The sequence below is a fragment of the Phyllopteryx taeniolatus genome, chromosome 18, assembly GCF_024500385.1.
Source record: "Phyllopteryx taeniolatus isolate TA_2022b chromosome 18, UOR_Ptae_1.2, whole genome shotgun sequence".
In the NCBI taxonomy this organism is placed as follows: Eukaryota; Metazoa; Chordata; class Actinopteri; order Syngnathiformes; family Syngnathidae; genus Phyllopteryx; species Phyllopteryx taeniolatus.
Window position 1 is genome coordinate 11,813,546 of NC_084519.1, and position 20,873 is coordinate 11,834,418.

Consider the following 20,873-nt stretch of genomic DNA (forward strand, 5'->3'; position numbering starts at 1 on the left):
CATCCATTTTCCATACCGCTTATCCTCACTAGGGTCACGGGTGTGCTGGACCCTATCCCAGCTGTCTCTGGGCGATATTGTTAAATGAATTCCTCACAGTCTCATCAAAATGGATCATTTGTTTTCCTCTTGGTTCTACTGTATATCACAGCAGAGGGTTGTGTTATATTGCAAAGGTGTACTAAATGTTAAGACCAATGAAGATTTAGCATATGTGTGAGTGAGGGTTTGTTCCCTAGAGCAAAAAGGAACATAACCTGTCAATCCGTACACTGTTGACTCACCTCTCCCCTACTTAGAAAAGCCAGTAAAGGCTGTCTGAGCATGATTGGGAGAGAGTTGCACTCAAGATAACCTAATCTGACAGAGGATGACAAGTCTTGTGTTGCATCACAGTAAATAAAAACAACCTTACTGTACAGTATATGCAAAAGGACTAACAGTCAATAGCGTTCATTAAAAGCTACATGAATGCAGGTAAAGATAGCAAAGAAGAAAAAAAATACTACGGTTGATCAAGAATCAAGTTTGAACTCATACTCGTATTCCTTACAGCAGGGGTTCTTTATAGGGGCAAAATCTTTCCAAGTTGAAAAAGATTCATAAGACTATTAAAATGTAATTTATTCATGTATGTGTATTTATTATAATTAATGAATTAGTCATCATTTAATTGAATTTAAATGTAATCAGTTTTAAGTGTGTGGTGCCCTATTTGGGGATAGTTGATTTAGCCTGTACTGTAAATAACTAGCGAGATTTTGGGTCATTTGGATGTTGATTGAAGAACATAAGGTCGGCCTGTCCTGTCAGTCCGTTGCGGCGTATTTCGACGTTCCAACTGTTTTCTTGGTGACTGATGTCCCAAATGTCTTCAGATCATAAATAAGATCCTGCTGTTTACTTTGAGTCTGCTCCCTTACCTTTCTCACAATCATCATCTCTCCACAAGAGACTCTTGCACAGAGCCGCAAACCGAGGGTAATTGCAATCATTTCACGTCTTCCACCTCCATTTGCATCATTACATTTTGACTGATATTCTGTTTATGACCGTAATCAATAAGCAATCATAAAATTGTTTAATTTCTTTGTAAACAGAAATTACAAATTCAGCAGGGGATCAAACAAAATGATCAATTATAATCTAAATGCAGATTGAACCTTATTAGAATAGAAGTCTAACTAATGTTGCTTTGGAGTGGTTGTTTAAAAAAAGTTTCATGAAGCTGGGCATTTTAGGAAACTGGTTGATTCGTGCAGCTGATGTGTAGTAAGAAGGTGCAAGAAGTTTATTAGTTTTAAGAATGAGATGTGGAACTGCACATTTTGCACAATAATATTATAATATAAAACCATTTTAATGGTTTTGTTTCATATGCAATGTGGACAAAACATTGGACATTGATGGTTAATTTTAATATACTTTATTGACGTGTCATTCTTTGCATGAGTATGTGAAATGTTACATGTTTAACAGTTTAAACAAACTCATTTAAAACTGTTATTCATTGGATGTTATAAATATGCTAGCAATCTAACCGGCAATACTCCTTCCAAACAGGTGGGAGTGTTTCATGCTGATTCAGACCTCTGTTGGTTCTTCATTGTTGGAAAGTAAAGGGGAGGTCAATCTCAAGCCTTCCATTACTGACTTTCACATCAGCATACTGTGAAGCTTGTGTAATTTGCTCAAAAACAGTGGTGTTGACTTGATCGACTACCTTAATGAACTTCTCCATAACGGAATTATATGCATTGTTGAACTGCTCCATATCAAGGGCGGAGATCTTGTCAACAACAACCTTTATGACTCTCACAATACTGCAATAGAGCTCATTGATTTGGAGGAACACTTCATCTAAATAGTCAGAGTTAATTGAGTCAAAAAACTGCTGAGATTTGTCAACAATAGCTGTCAGGGTCTCACTAATTCTCACCAGCACTGTGTCTAAACTCTCTATATTTTTCACAAAGTACACTAGTCCACTGATGCCATCCTTGACATATGTTTTTACATTTTCAAAGATCTGGCCGACAGTAACTGCATCACCAACTGGCAAGGTGACTTTCACGCTGCTGATTTTCTCCACAAATAAGTTATAGTAGACCTCTGTGTTCTGATAAATAACCTGGATAGTTTTGTCCAGAGTAGTAGCTATGCTGCTGGTCATCATCTTCAGGACCTCAGGAAGTGTGGTCATTTCCTCAGACCCTGGGAGTTTGAACTTGATCTCTCTCAGTAGGTTGACGATAGTGTCCAAGACAACATGGATGTTTTGTTGGCAATGGACAATGGTGTTTCGAAAGAAGATTGACAGCTGGCTCATCTGGACATCACAGTTGATGACGGTATTATAGACATCGCTGATACGGTTGACAACGACATTCTTCAACTTCTTCATGTTGCTCATGATCTGATACTTGTGAAGAAACTCTGTGAAGGCAGAAATGACGGAAGGGAGTCGCAGCTTCAGTTCAGAGAGCATCAGTTTGGGTGTCTCAATGTTGTAGACAATTTGGAGGTTCATCCTCTTTGCATCCTTGGAAGATGATTTAATGACCAAGATATCAACATCAGCCTCTGGAGCAGACTGCCAAAAGGAATGCAAAAAAATAACTCTGAAGCAATACTGAGTAAAATCAATTAAATTTGCAAAAGTGTCAGGGTACTCAACTCACAGGATAACGACCGTAGAACCTTGCACTCATCTGAGATGGGACCCTGCCATTTAACTGCAAGCCCAGAAAGCCAGCAGATGGAGCAGATAGTGAGGCACTAAGACCATCTCTGCGAGCAGCATAGCGAAGGTTGACATCAGTGAAAGTTGGACTGGTGATGTCCACATTGAGGGTCTGGCGAGAAACACTGAAATAGAGAATACATCTTGAAAGGAACTCTTGTCCTGTGATTGAATGAGAAACCAAATATACAACAAATATTGAAACAAAGATAATCTTACCTTGTTCCTTGGTCAATGACATGGTTAGCATCCATGCTGAGGTCGGCATGTGTCAGGGCGAGCTTGTTAATCATGTTCAAAGCTGCATTCTCAAAGCTTACTGTTGAAGAAGCTATTGGGCAAAAGGTTTTGTGTAATTCAGTAGTTGAAAATATTGCAACAGAACGCAAATAATTATATTAAGGGAATATCATCAACTCACCATCTATGTCATAATCCAAGAAGACAAAAGCGGAAGTGGCAGAGGATTTAAATGTGCCTTTGAAAACAGGAGTGTTTCCCTCCAGTAGTATGTCAAAATTTGAGGTGTACAGTGGGGTTGCAACGTTGCCATTGGTGGATATCTTCTGCTTGGCAAATGTAACATCGGTCACAGTTTTTTCAAAGATGGTGAAATCACCCAGGCTGCTTGGCTGTGACAGATTAATCTCGATATCAGCAGTCAAGGATGAGACTGGTGCAAGATCAATGGTAGTCTGGGCAAAATGCTTCCCATTCGTGTTGAAACTGAACAGGTTGAGCTCGTTGTTACTTGTATGCTTAAGCGTGGCATAAACGTGATTTAGGGAGGCTTGGACAGACAGACTGTCAATCAAATCAAAGTTGATTACTTTAGTGGTGCCGCGGTTAAGCTTGACATCAGCAATGACCTTGGAGGTGGAGCGTAGGCCATTATTCAAGAACAGGTTAACGTCACTATCCAAGACTCCTAGTATTATATAGTCATCAAGCACTGTGCCATCCATGTTTGCCTTAGTGAATGCTTCAATGGAAATGTCTTCACTGCTTCCCTCCAGCTTCAGGCTGAATTCACTGTTTGCTTTTCCAACAGCCTTGACCACAGGGATGTTGAAATCACCCTTAATGTTCATGGTAGAGTGAGCCTTGGCTTTGGTGTTTGCGACCAGATGCTGGTTCAATTCCAAGCTCACTATAGGCAGAGAAATTCGTGCAGCAGAAGCCACTGAAGTAGCAGCTTCCAGGGTCTCAGTACTCATACTGAAGGTGCTGTCATGAGTTCCGTCAATGTGACGATTTTCTAGGGACAAGGAATTGGCCAACTTGATTCCTCTCTTGGTGGTCAGGCTGGTGGTGCCATCAAGTTTGGCTTTCAAGCCCTCAAACACAGAGGCAGTGGTAGCTCCCAGACGGAATACAATATCATCTGCTGCAGACAGTCCAGTATTGACATTCACATTGATGACAGCAGATTTAAAGGACAGCTCTGTAATCAGGTCACCCACAGGGGGGATCTCGATCAAGCTCATTATAACAGCGATGGGAGCAGCCTGCTTTTTCTGATAAACAATCTTAGCACCTAGATTGACATTTTGTTCAGTAGAAATCATAAGGTGCTTCAGTCCTGTCAGCTCATACAAGTTCACATCACTTATTGCTGGGGTACGGATGTCAACAAAAGGGAATTCAATAACAGGAATGCTGATGGGGTTAGTCAGGAAGTCAAGATTGGCATTACCATCCATTGCAATAAAGGCACCAGCTTCATTTTTGTTGTTGTCAACAGTGAAGTTGTAGGTCATTACACCCTGATTAAGACGAGCAGTATAAATTGTGTTCATCTTCTGGTTGTTGGGGGTCAGAGTGGCGGAATAATCGTTCTGCAAATCAATCTTAGCAGTTGGTGCTCCAAAGACTGAAACCCTGCAATTTACTTTGTTTTGGAAGTCAGCGAAAAACTCATAGGGATAGGCAACAATGTTAATTCCATTGGAGAGAAGTCCTCTAACCACACCAGTGAAGTCTGTGTTATGGTTTACTTTAAGTTCAGCCTTCATGTTACTAAGGTTGAGATGTCCAGAGGCGGAAACCACACTGTTCTTAATCATGGAGGCCTTCATCTCGTTAATGACATTAAACTTGTAGAGCAAAGGGCTTGCTTCAGCAGTTACTTGCTGTTTCATTGTCAATGGTTTTGAGTCTGTGTTACCAGAGAAAGTCAGTGTGACAAGGCTTGGACTGAGTGACAAATACAGGTTGCTGATGTGGTTCCCTTCTTGAGCAACAGACTTGCCAACATTGTCAACAGTCAAAGTGAGGGTGTAGCCATCTTGACGGAGGATTGCCTTCTGGTTCATGGTGGCATCATTTTTGACATTAATGATTGGAAGGTCTACAAGATGTTTGTAGTTTGTTTCAAGAGAAGCAGCCATTCCCTCTTCCATGGCAATAAAAGCAAGGTTCGTAACATCAGCATTGTAAGTTGGTGTATTAACTTTCACTGCAGTCTTTGCTTGGGCCTGGCCAGAGAGACCATAGAGAGATAGAGAGGCTTGGTGATCAACAACAAGCGCAAGATGGTTGATCTTGAGGGTCTCTGCGAGCACAACACGGCTCATTTTGGGAAGTGCAATTTGAGCAGTTGAGTCGAATTTGTAATTAAGGATTTCAAAGCTGGTAGATGTGCCTTGGGAAGTAATGATGCCTTTGAATTGGGGTGTCATTACTGTCTCGGTGGAGTTTTGGAGCTCAGCAGATGTCTTGACAGTGTAGATAGGAGTATTAAATCGGATCTCACCATAGAGTTTGCCAAAGCAAGGGACCACAATATCACATGGCATTGTTGGAAGTTTCATCTCAGGAATCGAAAGAGACTTAACAAGCTTCTCCACAGGGAAGTGAGGGATAGTAGGGAATGATATCTCAGAAAGAGAGATATCTGAGAAGTTGATCTCAGGCATGGAAGGGAGGTAGTTCATTGTAAGGTCTCCAAAGAAAGTATCAATGTCAATCATCTTGAAATGAAAATTCAAGATGAAATCAATAATTTGGATGATTCTCTCCTTGATGTCATCAAATGAAATGGTGGTGGCTTTGATAGTATGGAAGCCCAGAATTGTGAACTCAGGGATATCCAGGTGTGTGGGGATTTCAACCAGCTGAAGTTTATCCATGTTGAACTTCATGGAAGGTACCACCAGGTCAGTGAGCGGAACAGTGAAAGATGGAATATTCAGCTCATATTTCTTCAATTTACTTAGTAGTGCGTCAAAGATTTGCTGAATCTCACTGATGATCTTTTGCTCAGGGAACACTGCCCTGATTTCCTCAATCACACTATCACATGTACGAGTGACAATTGCCAGGACTTTCCTGTAGTACTTGCTCACTAACTTCAGGTATGAGGCAAGCTCACCTTTAATGTCAATATTTGTAACTTCCTCTTTTATATATTCGAACAATCTCTTGATTTCTCTAAACATAGCCTGGTCCATCAATTCATTTACAGATGTAATAATTTCTGCAACTCTGATTTCCCTCAGACGACCCATAAAGCCTTTAGCAGAGGTCAAGACAACATTGGAGAAATCTTTTGCTGCTTCAAGTTTCTGGGGAATTTCAAGAGCCCTGATGAGATCATTAATGTAAGTAGTGCAAGCAGCAATGAATTCATTCACATAATCCACAAACCCATTATAATCCAATGATGTCATCTTCTGCGCGATAGACTCAACGAAGGACTTCAGGTGCTGAATCATATCCTTAACTTCAGTGGATTTCATGTAGTCAATAACTACCTGGAAGACCAGCTGGAATTTATTAGGGATGTCTGCATCCCTCACCATCCTGGCAACTGTGTTGAGGGTTTCCTCAATTCTAAACTGCTTGATGACCTCCACCAGTTTTTCCAAGATGGCTTGGACCTTTTTGTCAGCTTCAAACTTTACAACGCACTCCCTTAGCTGGCCAAAGACTGTGTTGATTTTTTCAAAGATGTTGAGATCCTGGATCAATTTCTTGATAAACTCTGTTATCTCATTGGCTAGCTGAGTCGGAATCTGACTCATTAGATCCTTGATGGAACCACTGATGTTGATGTCTGTAATAAACTCCTTTAGTTCAGCAACAAAGTCGACAATATCAAAATTTTCAATTGTGCGTTTCATGATATTCAGGCAATCATTCAGAATAGCCATGATTTGGTATTTATTGTCAATATTACGCAGGAATGCCACACTGGTGCCTTGCAATTGTTCCAAGTCAATCTGCTGGATCGTCATCTTCACTGTATCGATAACATACAGAACCATTCCCTTAATGTCATACTCATAATTAATAGTATTTACCAGTTCCTGAATCCTTGACGCGATGGTTTCAAACATTTTTCCATCAACAATAATCTGCTCCATCATGGCAACATAGCTTTGAATGTAAAAAGTGACATCAGTGATCATTTTGTCAAAAATAACCCTCTGGATTCTTAATGCAGTATCTACGTCATCCATGGAAATCAGAATCTTTGGCGTAAGTTCACTGAAGTAGTCCTTCAACTGAATGACTTTGCCTTCAATGTTAAATTGAGTAACAAACTCACCTACATGCTGAGGAAGTGCCTCAAGTTTCGCCCTGATTTCCTCATTGCTGATGCAGTCCTGAACAATTTCTGCAACACGGACAATAGCATCCTTGATGCTTTCCAAGAAGAAAGGCACATTTTCTATCAGAGGGAACTGAATGATGTGACAGTTTGTGTTCTTGTCATACTTGAGGAAACCCGAGAGACCAAATTCCTGGTTGTCTGTGGATTCGGTGTTGATGATGTTTGTAAGTAGAGTAGCAGAAATGCCCATGCCAGTTCCCTCAGCAGTGTTGTAAAGACTCATGTCTTGATTAAAGGCATGATTATTCATTTTAGACTTCAGACTAACACTGGTCTTCTGTTCATTAGGGGAAAGAACAGCGTCCATCTTATTGTCAAAAGTGGTCTCCAGGGAAATTCCGTTGTCTAGTGCCTGGCTGACTGAGGCTCGGCATTCATGTGAGCTAGCAAAAGCCAAGGGTTGTGCTCGCAGGAGGAACTTGCCATAGAGCTGTGCACTGTGCTTTCCATACAACGATAAGTCTCCATCAGCGTTGAAGATGGCATCAAGGTTGAAGTCAAAAGGAACAATGCTGGAACGGAGGGTATGGTCAAAGCGCATGACCTGTGAGTTAAAGCGAGCATCATTGGTGAACTTGGCAGCAAGACCAATAATTTCAAGCTCTGAGTTATGGCTCATGTGGGTTCCAAAAAGATTTCCAGTTGTGCTGCACTTTGCGTTGGCAGTCATGTCAGCATAGTTAACCTGATAGAGGTGCTTGATCTCTGCCTCATCATAGGTGGCTTTCAGGCTTCCAGTCAGGTCCATCTTATAAAAACCTGCGTGCAACTGAGCCTCATTAATAATGTTGGCAGGAAGAAGCTTCAGGTTGTTGTTGACCTTGGCCGATGCTGCATAGGGTGTCAAGTCAATGGAAACATCATGTTTATAAGAGGCATAGTCACTGTACTGGACTTTAGCCTTAGAGTTCAAGTTAAAGCTAGAAAGTGTTATGGTCAGATCATTGCCATTATCAAACTTGAGGTCGAGCATTGCGGCCTTGTTGTTAATGGACAGAGTTGCTCTTGTAGTGTCCAGCCCAGCATTAAAGGTGTTTTCCAGAGACAGTGGACTCTGAAGAGTGTTTGTTCCACTTGTGATCAAACCGTCCTTGTCCAATCTCAGGGTGGCTTTGTGTATGGCAGTGTTCTGTAGAAGCCGAATGATGGCATCACTGTTTACAGTCAGACCATTGACATCAAGGGAGGAAGTCAGCAAAGAGTAGATTTGATCTTGAGAGCGGTCTGCATTCGTTTCCACTCTCAGCGAAATTTTGCCGGTTCCAGCAGAAGCTTCAGCCTTGTTGTGGATTTTCATACCAAGCGCAGCGGCACTTGAGTGGCACTTCAGTGACAGGTTGCTGTCTGTGAAAGAAAGCTCAGCAACATGTGTCAAGGTGTCTTCAAAGGCATTGGTGTGAGAAACAACCAATAAGTCACCATTAACAAAGGTTGCTGTAATTCTGTTTTTAGCCTGAACAATAGTTGAGTCAAATTCAACCAAGGAATCGATCTTTGCATTTGGTTTGAATGGAATAACATAGAAAGTCTGAGATGAAATGGTCTGGGCATAGAGGGGTCCAGCCCTGAACATTCCCTTAAAGTTGTTATCAATAGAGATTTTTTCAGCGTTGATTCCAGTCAGAGAATTGTGTTCGATGTCAACAATGAGGCTAAGTGGGCTTGTGGCTTTAATCTTGGAACTTGATTGCACATTAATTTTGTCAGTAATGGTTGCATTCTCAACAAAATTGACACTGGCTTCAATGAACTTGTGGGACAAAGAGCCTTTCATCTGGGCCTTGAGTGAGTCAGTGGTGGCCAACATTCCAGAGCCTAAATGAAAAACAGAAAGAAAATTAGTTATTACAGCCTTACCCTTGGATGATGCAGCATGAGTGTAATTTTATTTTAGAAATACCTTCAAGCTTGACTGCGAGTATTTCAAATGGTGAGGTTCCTTTCACATCAAACTTGGCAGAGTAACTTGGAGTTTCCACAACATCTTTGCCGGCTGCCATCGATGCCTCTATGTTGTAGAGGTTGCTCTTCATCTGTGTTGAAACTTCAGTTTTGCCAAAAAGAGGAACAGTTAAAGTGAGGCTCTCAGGGACAAAAAGCTCTGGAATTGGAATCTCCATTGAGACGATCTCCATTCCAAACTCAGGCAGAGACAGGTGAGGTGTTGTTAAAGCTGGTGGGAAATTGAGCTCCTTAGTTGATTTTCCTCCAAGAGGGAGTGGGATGACGATGGTAAAGCGCTCTTTGTTGAAGTAGTACACAGCCTTTGTTTCACTGTTAAAAGTACAACAGGTAAACACATAAATGTGAAATGAGAACCCCAATAACCAATTAATCTGGCCCATTTCAAACTTACGTATTCAAGAACAATCTCTCTGGCAGAGAAATCTCAGGCATATCTGGAACTCTGAAGTTCTGAAAGTAAGGGATCTCAGCACCATACTTCTCCATGTAGTTGTTTGCTGCCTAATAGACAGACAACAATAAAAATCTGTTTTACCTTCACGAAAATAAAAACAAAACAGCCATAATAGTTGTATCACATACCTCCCCAAACTTATTGAAGATGTGAGCGACCTTCATGTCAGTCTGTCCCACCTGTGTGTCAAGAAGTTGTTGTGTATACTTCTCAAACACATCAGAGAATAGCCCAAAGGTGACATCAGTGTTGACATCAGATTTGAACTCAACCGCAACCTTGCTGTCATCTTGAGAATGGAGAACAAATGGAAACATTTTAAGCAATGAAGAAGTGTTTCTTTTTTAATTACTTTTACCTTAACGATTGGGTTAATATTAGCATTTCAATTTCAGTGCTGATTTTAAGGTACCGTGTAAAGTCAGAAATGGATATGAAACACCCAAGAAAGAAAATATGCAGTGAGCTAGCCAATTCTGAGTATTCGTATTAGTATAAGTATTGCTGATGGTTGTTATTGATAGGGCTGGAAGCATGGTAAATCAGTGCACTTTATATGGAAAAATATATTACCATATTTCATTGCAAGCTCCTGTTTGGACACAGCCTCCAGGACCTTCACTTCACTCTTCAGCTTCAATTCCAATTCTTCTTCTCGCTTTATGTTAGCTGTGACTGAGGCATCAACGTTCAATGTGGGGACCAGAAGCTGAATTTGAAGCATACCTTTCTTCATCATTTCAAGACTGAAATAAATACCAAAGTCAGAACCCACAGTAAAATATGACATATGACATCTTTGTTCCTCCATGAGACACTTTATTTCTTACTTGGCTCGACCAACCAGGGAAAGCTGAGGGATGTTTTTGTTCAGGAGATCCAAAGAGATGGAGTGTGTTCCTTTGCCTCTAGTATTCCCATCAACAACACCTAGCCTCAATCCTGCTTCCACATCATAGTCAGGAATCTGGATATCAGCTGTGACCGTGTTCTTCCTTCTGTTGTATTTCATGATAGCTCTGGCCTCCGTCGGCTCTGCACCTGTTTTTGCCCAACCAACCCAATAATGTCACTTCACTGGATTTCAAAACCACTTTGAGTGATGTAGAGGCTCATATTATTATTATCTTTAGTGTGACGTACCTTCTGCTCTAAGAACAAACTTCACAGAGTCGACCTTTTGTCTGGCCTCGTCTCCCTCCTTAAGCAGCTCATAGGCAAGACTGGCGGTGTACTCAGTGACTTCACCGGTAGGATGGAGCTCCAGTGCAAATCTATCAAAATTTATGATATCATTTAATGGATTAATCTTTTATTATTAAGTAATTTATTCATAGAAATGCAGATGTTCTGTGTGTTTTCTCACTTGCTGTCACCGGTGAAGGGGAAGTAGGGGGCTGTGTCTTGAGAGAAAGCATCAATGTACTGAAGAGCAGTGCAGTATTTCATCCCAGCAAAAAAGGGGGTGCATTCACTAACATCGACTTTGTTTGCCCCCATTGGGGTGATAGTCACAACCTTTAGTTCATTCACTGCCACCAGAGTGTTTCTAAATTTTAAATACAAAGGAGGAGTTAAAATCAACAAAAATTTAACTTCCACCCTTGGCATACAGCTACCATTATTATTATTATTATTTTGTAACCTACGTCATTTTGATGAGCTTGGTTGGGCTCTTTGGAGCAGGAATGGTCAGTTTAACATGGTCACGTCCCATGGAGAGCTTGGCCTGAAGGCCACTCTCATGGAAGATGTTGGAGTGCATCTCCAAACCAGAGTTGAGATATTCAGGAATGTAGGCTCCAACATGGGTCGCAAACTCAATGCCAGCAGAGGGCATGAAAGCTACTTCACTCTGTCAGAGAAACACAAAAGATGTACAGTAATTAGAATATGTGACTTATAAATCATTGGTGTGATTAAAACATATTCAGCAAATAATTACCATGTCACGGGCAATCTTAAGTCCAGCCTTGATACCAGGGGTGAAGGTCCCAGACAATGAAATTTTCAGAGGTACACCAGTGACAGTAGGCAGGAAAAAGTCATTGTCCATGAAGATATAGTGGGCAAAGATGGTGTTGTCAGCCTTTGTCATCAGTCCCATCAAGACCTGTGCAAATGCAAGTCAGATTTAAATCACATACAAAATAAATCGATTTAAAAGAATAATGCCGTAAACTGTTCTCCTCAAGTTATATTTTCTTTCCTTACGTCAGTGGGGAACATCCTGAACATGCTCTTTATCATCAAGGCAGCAGAGTATGCCATTTCTCCCATTTCACTGGACTTCAGATATCCCAGCTCATTTCCGAATAATCTCAGATACATCATTGCCTCTGGAGACTTTGAGGTCTCCAGTTTTCTCATCAGCATGTTGAGGTTCTGCCCAACTTCTCTCATAAAATTCAGAGAGACCTAAACACAGATGTGCACAAAGTATTACTTAATTGTTTGATACAACCAAAGTAGAGTTGTTTTCAGCCACCCCAAATACCTGTCTCTTCATCTCAGCGTTCCTCGAACCAGGAAGGAAGCGCTGTACAATCTCTCTGACTGCGTGCATGTTATCCGAGACAAAGTATATCGTCTTCATTGCAGTGTCAGGGAAGAATCCGTTGTCACCAAACAGTGCATCAACTGTTGGCTCAAATCCTTTACCCTCCATCCCAATCTGTAATGGTGTTACAAGTCACAAGTTAACTTGATCTAAACTTAGTTTGACAGTTTATTTTCTGACCACTCAAAATATTTACCTCCATCATGTCAATGTCGAAACCAAATGCCTTAAGAGTCATTTCCAGCATGGCTTCCTTGGGCAGGTAGCTGGTGCCCTCAAAGATCATGTTTCCTTCCACAGATCCGATCCGGTAGTTGCGAGAGAACTTGATGGGATTCATGATGGGTCCAATCTCATTGTCCTGGAGGGCGTCACGAATCTTTTGTCTGAGTCTTGGCAAGAAAACAAAGATACAGTTCAACCTCTAATTTTCTCGATTTGGTGGCACTCTGACAATAACAACAAATAAATGATTATGCAGCAAACTTCACTTACTCTTCGGTTTTAGGCTCACTTGAAGACAAAATATTGGTAATATGGGACACCACAAAGCTCTTAAATTGGGTGTCTTCTTCAGTAGGCAAGGCAGTGGCCAAACGCACCAACTCACTTGGCAGGGGGTTCTTCATAAGCACAAGATAAGCAGCAATTCTCTTTTGCACAGGGTTGGCACTGTCCAAAAGGACCTGAATGAGAATTTCTCTTCCCTGTGAAACAAACAATTAATCCAATTAGCAAGCATTATAAGCAATTATTTTTACTATTCTTTAATATCTCTAAATGTTTGCACTTGCCTCATCTGGGATGGGAGTCAGCCGGTAAACCTGAATGGCAGCTTGCTGCACTGCCAGGGAAGCTTCTTGTTGGTTCACACACTGCAGCACTGAAGCTCTGAGTGCAGGACTAGCAGGCACAACAGCGGGAGCCATGTTCCCAATAACCTAGACCAACACAGACGAAAGTTCTCTTTATTGTACAGAATAAATACAAACAGGATTTGGATAATGTTTCCAGAAGTCATGTCTTTGAACTAGCCATTTGTTAAATTACGTACCCTCAAAGTCAGGAAAGTGTTGTCTTCATCACCAGTGCAGTCACCCAAATGACCTGCCATGAACTCAGCAACAGAGCGAATCTCAGGGATTAGCTTTCCTTCGCTTTTGTAAAACCTGTGATGAAGACATTTAGGTTCAAAGCTGTTGAATCCCATTTGACGGTCATTAGTATACCTTGAATAAAGGTAACGTAACTCACCTCTTGACTACATTGCTCAGGCCGTACATGATAGGCTTACTGGGCTTGTACTTGACCATTTCAAGCATGTCGTTTATCAGCAGAGAAGAAGGATTAGAAACAAGTCCCAATGCAAACACTGTGGCATCAACTTCAACTGCTGAGGTTTGGAAGCCCCTGAGGATCTGCATGATGGCACTGCTGCATTCTGGAGTTCCGCACTGGGCCAGAACTTGATAGGTCAGGACACGGGACACAACAAGAGCCTCGGGAATGGCACTGCTCAGGGTTTCGGTCTTCATTCCGCGGACCACGGTGACGATCTGATGGAATAGGTGTGCCCTCCTCTCGCCCTCGGTCTCAGGCAGAGTGGCCACGTCGCTCAGCAGATCCAGAAAAGCATCTTTATCTTGGAAATATGTCTTGTGCTCAACAGTGTCCATATGAAGACCCTTGGCATTAACACCTGTGACACACCAGCAGCATTGTAGTAATTAATGGTTCCCACTTTGGAGATGGGAATCAAAACATCTCAGATTAAATTCTGATTTTACCATGGTCAAAGATTCTGTCGTTGGAAGTAGAAACCTGCACCAGGGTTAGTTCTTGTTTTCCAACATTTGTAACTCCATATTCGCCCCTAAAATTGTAAAACACGGCTTTAGGCTCCAGACTGAGGCAGAAAATAGGCTATATTACTGAAACACAATATATGGGGCATGAGGTACGTAGATTCAGACTTACTTGTGGGAGAATGGGATCAGCATGTGCTTCTCTGTGCAAGACCCAGAGGTCATGTGTTTCTTCTCATTGTCAAATTTGTAGTTACAGGTCTGCGAGCTTCTGATGAGCTTGGAAAGAGGGTATTGCTGAAAATGAAAAATGAAATCATTTGTCTCATGGTAATTTGACATTGAGAAAATTACATTATGCTCCCTTCAATTTGGAATGGCATTTTTCAATCCTAAATTGTTGCTGTCTTGTCTTACCATGCCAGAGATGAGTGCCAAGGGGCTGGTATAATCTCTTACTGGGACAAATCTGTCACATGTGGACAGGTCCCTTTCCAGGCTAATGTCAGTTGCAATGTCCTCTCTAGCGTTGACCGTGTAATAGGTCTTGCACATACCATGGATTGTTGGCTAAAATGCAAGAGGAATAAATGCATAATTGCTTTACATTTGTAGGCATTATTAATTTGACTGAGAAAATGGAATACTGTAGTTGTTTTAGGAAATTGCCAAAGGAAATTACGGTACCATATTCGTGTTCTTGTCCTGTTCCACCAGAGGCACAGCCAAGGCTGAGATGATACCCCTCTTGATGTTCAGGGTGGTTGTTGTCTCACCTTCCTCAGGGAACAGTTTCACATCGTGGACACCGTCAACCACAACCTTCAGAGGATATCTAAAAGACAACAGAGAAAATGTTAACGGACTTGGTTTTGTACATCTAAATATTTGTTGATTATGTTCCAAAATATGTGGTAGTGGTACCTTTCCATTTCATCAGCAAAGGCATCCGAGCTGGGCGCAGCATTGAACGTGGGGTTGCCATCTGAGTCAACACCGACCACTTCACTCAGGCTACAGCCAGTGGTGCGTACGATGAAACTGCAAGTCTGGGGAACTTCGATTTCAACCTGTGACAGAGACCCGTGTCAACATTATATCGTAGCTTTATCGCACTCACAGGCTTTACACACATTTAAACTTATTGAAACACACTTTTTAAATGTATTTTAGGAGGTTAGGAGGAGGTTGGCCGGTTGGCTCAAGCTATGGCGGACCTATTTGTGAGTGTCTGAGCTGTGGTCATCTGCAGCTCCTGTGAAACCCATTGTGGTTTGTGTTTTACTCTAATCCAGGCATTAAAAAAAAAAAACAACTGAAAAGTGCACCGGTGACTGTGGTTCTATTTCCACACATGCGAGTGCATTATAGATTTGATTTCTGTGACAGACAAGTATATCTGGGGAAAAAAACAACAACAACATGATAGCGCTGGGCCGCGGCAAGTGAACCACAACATAATGGGGGAAAACTATAGCCTGTATACAAACTTTTGTCAATACTTTAGCCCTTAATAAGTGTCTTTCTAACAAAATTACCCTCCCCAGCCTGAGGGGTACCCAAATTCTCTCATTCACATTTCTTTTGATCAAATTTACTGTGCCTTCTAGGAAACTAAAAATGTTTTATAATATTTCAGAAATTCAATTCTGTTAGTCCTAAATGCTTGTCGTCTGCACAAATTAGTAAGGTACAGTGTGTAGCCTACCCGAGTGGTTGATGGTGGTGATTATTTATTTATGTATTTTTTTTGTTCTTTTAAAAAAGTTAATTATCTGAAAAGAGACTGCACCGCTCAAACCTTGCATGTTGCCCTGGGTCCGTTCTTGACAGACGAGGTTCCAGTGATGGCATTCAGAGATTCAGCTACGTATTGGTATTCGTACTTGTGCAGGGTCTTGTACCTTTGGGCAACTAAAGGACAACATCAGTATCACCTTGGTGAGACATTCACTGTTATTGTGTGATAAATTATTTAGCAATTCATCTGGGACAACTTACGCAGGCAAGTTGGCTGATATCCATCTTGGGCCACTTGGAACAAGAAAGAGAATAATTGTTTATTTCCAGTATGTCAAAAGAAAGATTGCATTCAAATAGCTCAGGCATATTCTCTTCATGTGGCTCGTACATAGGCATAAGAATAACATAAAATCTGCAAGGTATGTATTTATTTTACAAACACTATTCAATGAAAAGCATGTCTGTCCAGACTCCAAACACAAACAAAACAACATTTTTATTGTTTTTCAGCTACAAACTAAAAACTCACAAACATTCGACAATATTAGACAGTCGAGATATATATATAAAGACACACTGATCAAACGTCTACTCTACACTGTCCCCATCTATAATGAGAGAAGTCAATTTGTTATTATCAACTAAGTGGATGTCAGGAAGTCTGTATGTGGGTGTCTCGGTGCAAGCTGTGGCTGACAGCAAAGCATAGTCAACAGCATCAAAAGCTTTGGTAAGGTCAATAAATAAAGCAGCACAATATTGCCCTTGGTCCATAGCGCTTTTTACAGTAATATTATTTGTTGCTGACCAACCTGCAGTATATTTGGATCAGAACGTGAATCTATTATTGCCAAGTAAGAAGGGACCAAAACACCTGAATTAAATGCAGACCTTAAAGGTAGCACAGGTAATCCTATAAAAGCATGACATATATTTGAAATGGAATCACAGAAAAGAAATCGACTGACTTGAATAAATCCTTTCCAGCAAAAAAACAAAAACGAAACTGCAATTTCTTTAGAAACAACAGTGATGTGCCGTAAATTGAATTGTCCTTAAAAGTAAAGCTTCTCATCTGTAAAATGCCCCCCAAAAAATGCACTGGCTCCACATGGTCAGCCAAAGGCCCAACGTATTAGAATGCTTCAAAAAACATTATCATTAGCCAACATTGATCATCGGAAAGTCGCAACACCAAGCTTAAGTTTTTCCTGCAAAATAATACGAATTTGATAATTAACATTATTGAATACTATATCTTTAAAACAACGACCAAAGAAGGATAAAAACTGTTGAAAGTACTCACCAGCAGCCAAGGCCGATGTGCTGAAGATCAGCAGAAGGCAGAGCTTTGAGTCCCTCATGGTGGGCTCATAAAGCTCAATCCCTTCGGTGTTTGGCGAGTACTCAGATGAGACTGAGTTGTCCGAATCCTCTCGGGTCTTTTATAGAGCAGATACTGGGAGCAACGCTCAAAGTCCGCTGTGCCCTGCAGTGTGGAGGGACAAAGGGAAAAGGTTTGAAAAGGATACTCATTGCTCAAATCAGAGGCTTACAACACCAGATTTTCTGAAATCGTTACACAGGGGGTCCTGACTCAAATGTTTGATCGTATCAAGACAAGTCAATGAGTTCAAGTTACTTTGTTGGTTTTCAAACTCAATGTTTGTGCTTGACCGAGATGGACTAAGCTGATCAAATGGCACAATTATGTAATACAAACTTGATTCCACTAGAAGCCAGTCATAGACGGATCTCGTGCTAAATTATTGAAAAGGCTCCAAGTAGTGGTGATTTTGTATTAGAGCATCGAGTATTTGGTTGAAATGTGGATATTAAAAGCTATTCTCCAAAATGCTATCAATCCACGCCATGACATTCATGTTTGAAATTCATTTCATTTCATTAAATGCATTAAGAGCTAATATGTTGTCTTAAAGATCATATATAGTATACTGTATTTAAAAATATGTAGACCTTTTTCTGGGTGTTATAGCCTATACAGTTAATTCTTAAATCAGCACATTTCGTGATTCATCAACGCAATGGAGTGCCAACTCCCATTAACAAGATGGCCTCCCCCATGAAACCAGGCTTCACCTTCCACAAAAATTTGCCAGAAAGTAAGCTGCAGAGATTGAAGAGTCAAAAGGTAAGTAGTGTTTTACTTAGGGTGCCAGTGCATTTGCATGCTAATATAATTTGATGTTATTTACCATCTTTCATGAAATAATGGCATGTTTGGACTGAGAGCACTATGGCATTGTACTTTTTTTTCTCTCTAATACTAGCCTGTTTCTTTTTTCAGGCAACCTAGATGATACAGACAGGGGTCCCACCTAGAAAACTGAAGAATATGACAGTTCCTCCGTTGTGGGTAAAAGTGCAAGCAATATGATCTCATATAAAAATCCGTTTGACGAAGTCCAAAATCATTCGATTTGGCAAAATGCTAATATCTTGGGCAAACCACAAGTTTTGTCAAAACAAGTATCCATAAGAAGTCATCAGTACCATATAAGATACACCAAGATATAAACCTCAGATTTTATTGCACATAAAACTTCAAATCACTCGCCTGCAAAATAACCAGATGGAATTAGGCCAGTCTAGTTCTCAGTGGCTCAACTCTGAATTACATCCATTTAATGTGAGCCCTCAAGTTTTGGCACATTTGCTTAGTCATCGCAGAAGCTTCCAGCTGTGTGGATGAGGTCACTGATACAAGTGAACTCGTTCTCATTTTGTGTGGCCTCATCGATCAAAGCATGCTCCAAACGCAATAGTCCATTAACATTGTGTAAAAACAATGACTCTTATCTACATGTTCTGTGAATGATACCTATTACATTTTCTCACATTTTTTAAAAAGCATTCTTACTGTTGAATTAGTAATAAAAAAAATATCTAAAATGTCGATACATTGCATTTACTGTACGTTATGTTAGTCATTTAAAAATCTTTTTTTGATGAATTTGTTTATGACCCTTAGAGGGCTTCTTTTCTCACAGGAAAAAAAAAAGGTTCGCCACCCATGGGCAATACCCAACATTTAAACACAGTCACGTATCAAGGTTAAAAATCAAATAATAGGGATATTAGTACTGAGAGCATTTTACCTTGCTCTTGTGTTGCTGCTTCTTGCCCCGATTCCGCTGCCACTAACCCAAAATGAAAACAGTCCCCCCTAATTCAATACCAGATGGATGATGAACTTCGGTCTGCAAACATTCAAAGGTTCCTCTAAGGCTTTGTTTGCTGTTCAAGCAAACATAAATAAACATTTTAACTCAAGGTTGAAACATGTTTCTATCCCTATACCACGAGGTTGTATGTTAAATTTTGTGAATGATCGAAATTCCCATGCAGTGTGGAAGCATGTTTTGTTAGCATTGCATTTTTTTTTTTGCATTGACTGACAAGGAGGTCGTGGGGGGGGGGGGTCAGCCCTTGAACACTTGATAAGCGACACTGTGTGCAATTTGTCTCTTAGATTCAATCAGGAAACCAATCACGCTATTGATTTTGATGGTCATATTCCTCACCGCACTATAATTCTTCCATCCTGCATTTGCTGGGGTTTTGCATTTATCTACCTCATCCATCCATCCATCCATTTTCTGAGCCGCTTCTCCTCACTAGAGTCGCGGGCGTGCTGGAGCCTATCCCAGCTGTCATCGGGCAGGAGGCGGGGTACACCCTGAACTGGTTGCCAGCCAATCACAGGGCACATACAAACAAACAACCATTCACACTCACAGTCACAGTCACACCTACGGGCAATTTTAGAGTCTCCAATTAATACATGTTTTTGGGATGTGAGAGGAAACCGGAGTGCCCGGAGAAAACCCACGCAGGCACGGGGAGAACATGCAAACTCCACACAGGCGGGCCCGGGGATTGAACCCGGGTCCTCAGAACTGTGAGGCAGACGCTCTAACCAGTCGTCCACCGTGCAGCCTTATCTATCTCATTTGCTAACAAAATAAATTAAATTAAATTAAAAAAATTCATTCCTCCACGCCAAGGTGGAACTGGTTTCCGCCACCTAAAATACATTAGAGGGCTGCTAGTGACTTTCATATTTTAATATGCTATGCTGATCATACACATTTGATTAAATTTAATTTTAGATTTGTAATTTTTTTTTAAGCATTACTGTTAACTGTAAACCACTCCATTGACACACTGGAGGTTTACTGGTATTGGTCTATCCGGAGGGGCGAAAGTTGGTTGAAAGTCCAGACACAACCAAGTCATGCACAGGGTATCTGCTGTGTCATAAATCGTCTTGTGCCCCTGCAGCCACTTTATCAGGTAGAGAATGATAACACTTTTCAAACCCAATAAAACGCCATTGACATTCGAAGAAGACAGATCAAAGTTTATCATATTTCTCTACACTATAAGGAGGGCATGCATGCTATCGTGTCCTTACATATTGCATACCAAGTACGGGTCCAGTATATTGGCCACAATTTTGTGTAGGAAGGCACTTCCAAAATGAACAACTCAGTCAGACTTGTTCTTATTTTTTTTAAAGATGAATAAAAACATACGATCCAATTAAATCAACTATTTTCCTATTATAAACTGTTAAAACTTGGTTTGATGCTATTACTCACATCCCTCCAAACCACACAAACTATTTTGCACGCTGTACTGTACATGACTGTACAAACATCCAAACTCATTAAAATAAAACCTCATCAATGTGACTAAAGCCCAAACCCTAGAATCCCTTCATATCACCTGATCAAACTAAAGTTTAAAAAAAAAAAAAAAAGAAATGTAAATCTCAATTATAAACTAAAGCTAAATCTTGCATCCCTTTTTTTGGCAGCTCACTGTAAAAATTCAGAAGTGGGGAACCTTTTTACTATCAGGGGCCATTGGTTTTAGAAAAGACAGTAGGTCAACAAGTTCTTTTTGTTTTTTTGGGCACAATACCACAAGTTTCCAACAAGCATGCAAAGACTTTACCC

The 20,873-nt window shown here is 40.8% G+C and overlaps 1 protein-coding gene across 1 annotated transcript; it reads right to left on the minus strand.

Moving 5' to 3' along the window:
* Window positions 1–1,410: 1,410 nt before the first annotated feature.
* On the minus strand, window positions 1,411–19,165 carry apobb.1 (apolipoprotein Bb, tandem duplicate 1). The gene is made up of 29 exons (XM_061753512.1): window positions 19,008–19,165; window positions 17,195–17,377; window positions 16,147–16,179; window positions 15,947–16,059; window positions 15,070–15,215; window positions 14,833–14,980; window positions 14,563–14,715; window positions 14,318–14,442; window positions 14,128–14,213; window positions 13,595–14,039; window positions 13,395–13,509; window positions 13,135–13,281; window positions 12,836–13,047; window positions 12,537–12,732; window positions 12,278–12,454; window positions 11,995–12,198; window positions 11,726–11,893; window positions 11,430–11,635; window positions 11,147–11,329; window positions 10,924–11,054; window positions 10,611–10,821; window positions 10,354–10,526; window positions 9,909–10,069; window positions 9,718–9,827; window positions 9,262–9,635; window positions 3,165–9,176; window positions 2,963–3,074; window positions 2,682–2,868; window positions 1,411–2,593 (listed from the first exon to the last, which is right to left on the minus strand). The coding sequence occupies exons 2-29, from the start codon at window positions 17,250–17,252 to the stop codon at window positions 1,604–1,606; spliced, it is 11,376 nt and encodes a 3,791-aa protein (XP_061609496.1). The 5' UTR covers window positions 17,253–17,377; window positions 19,008–19,165; the 3' UTR covers window positions 1,411–1,603.
* Window positions 19,166–20,873: the final 1,708 nt, after the last annotated feature.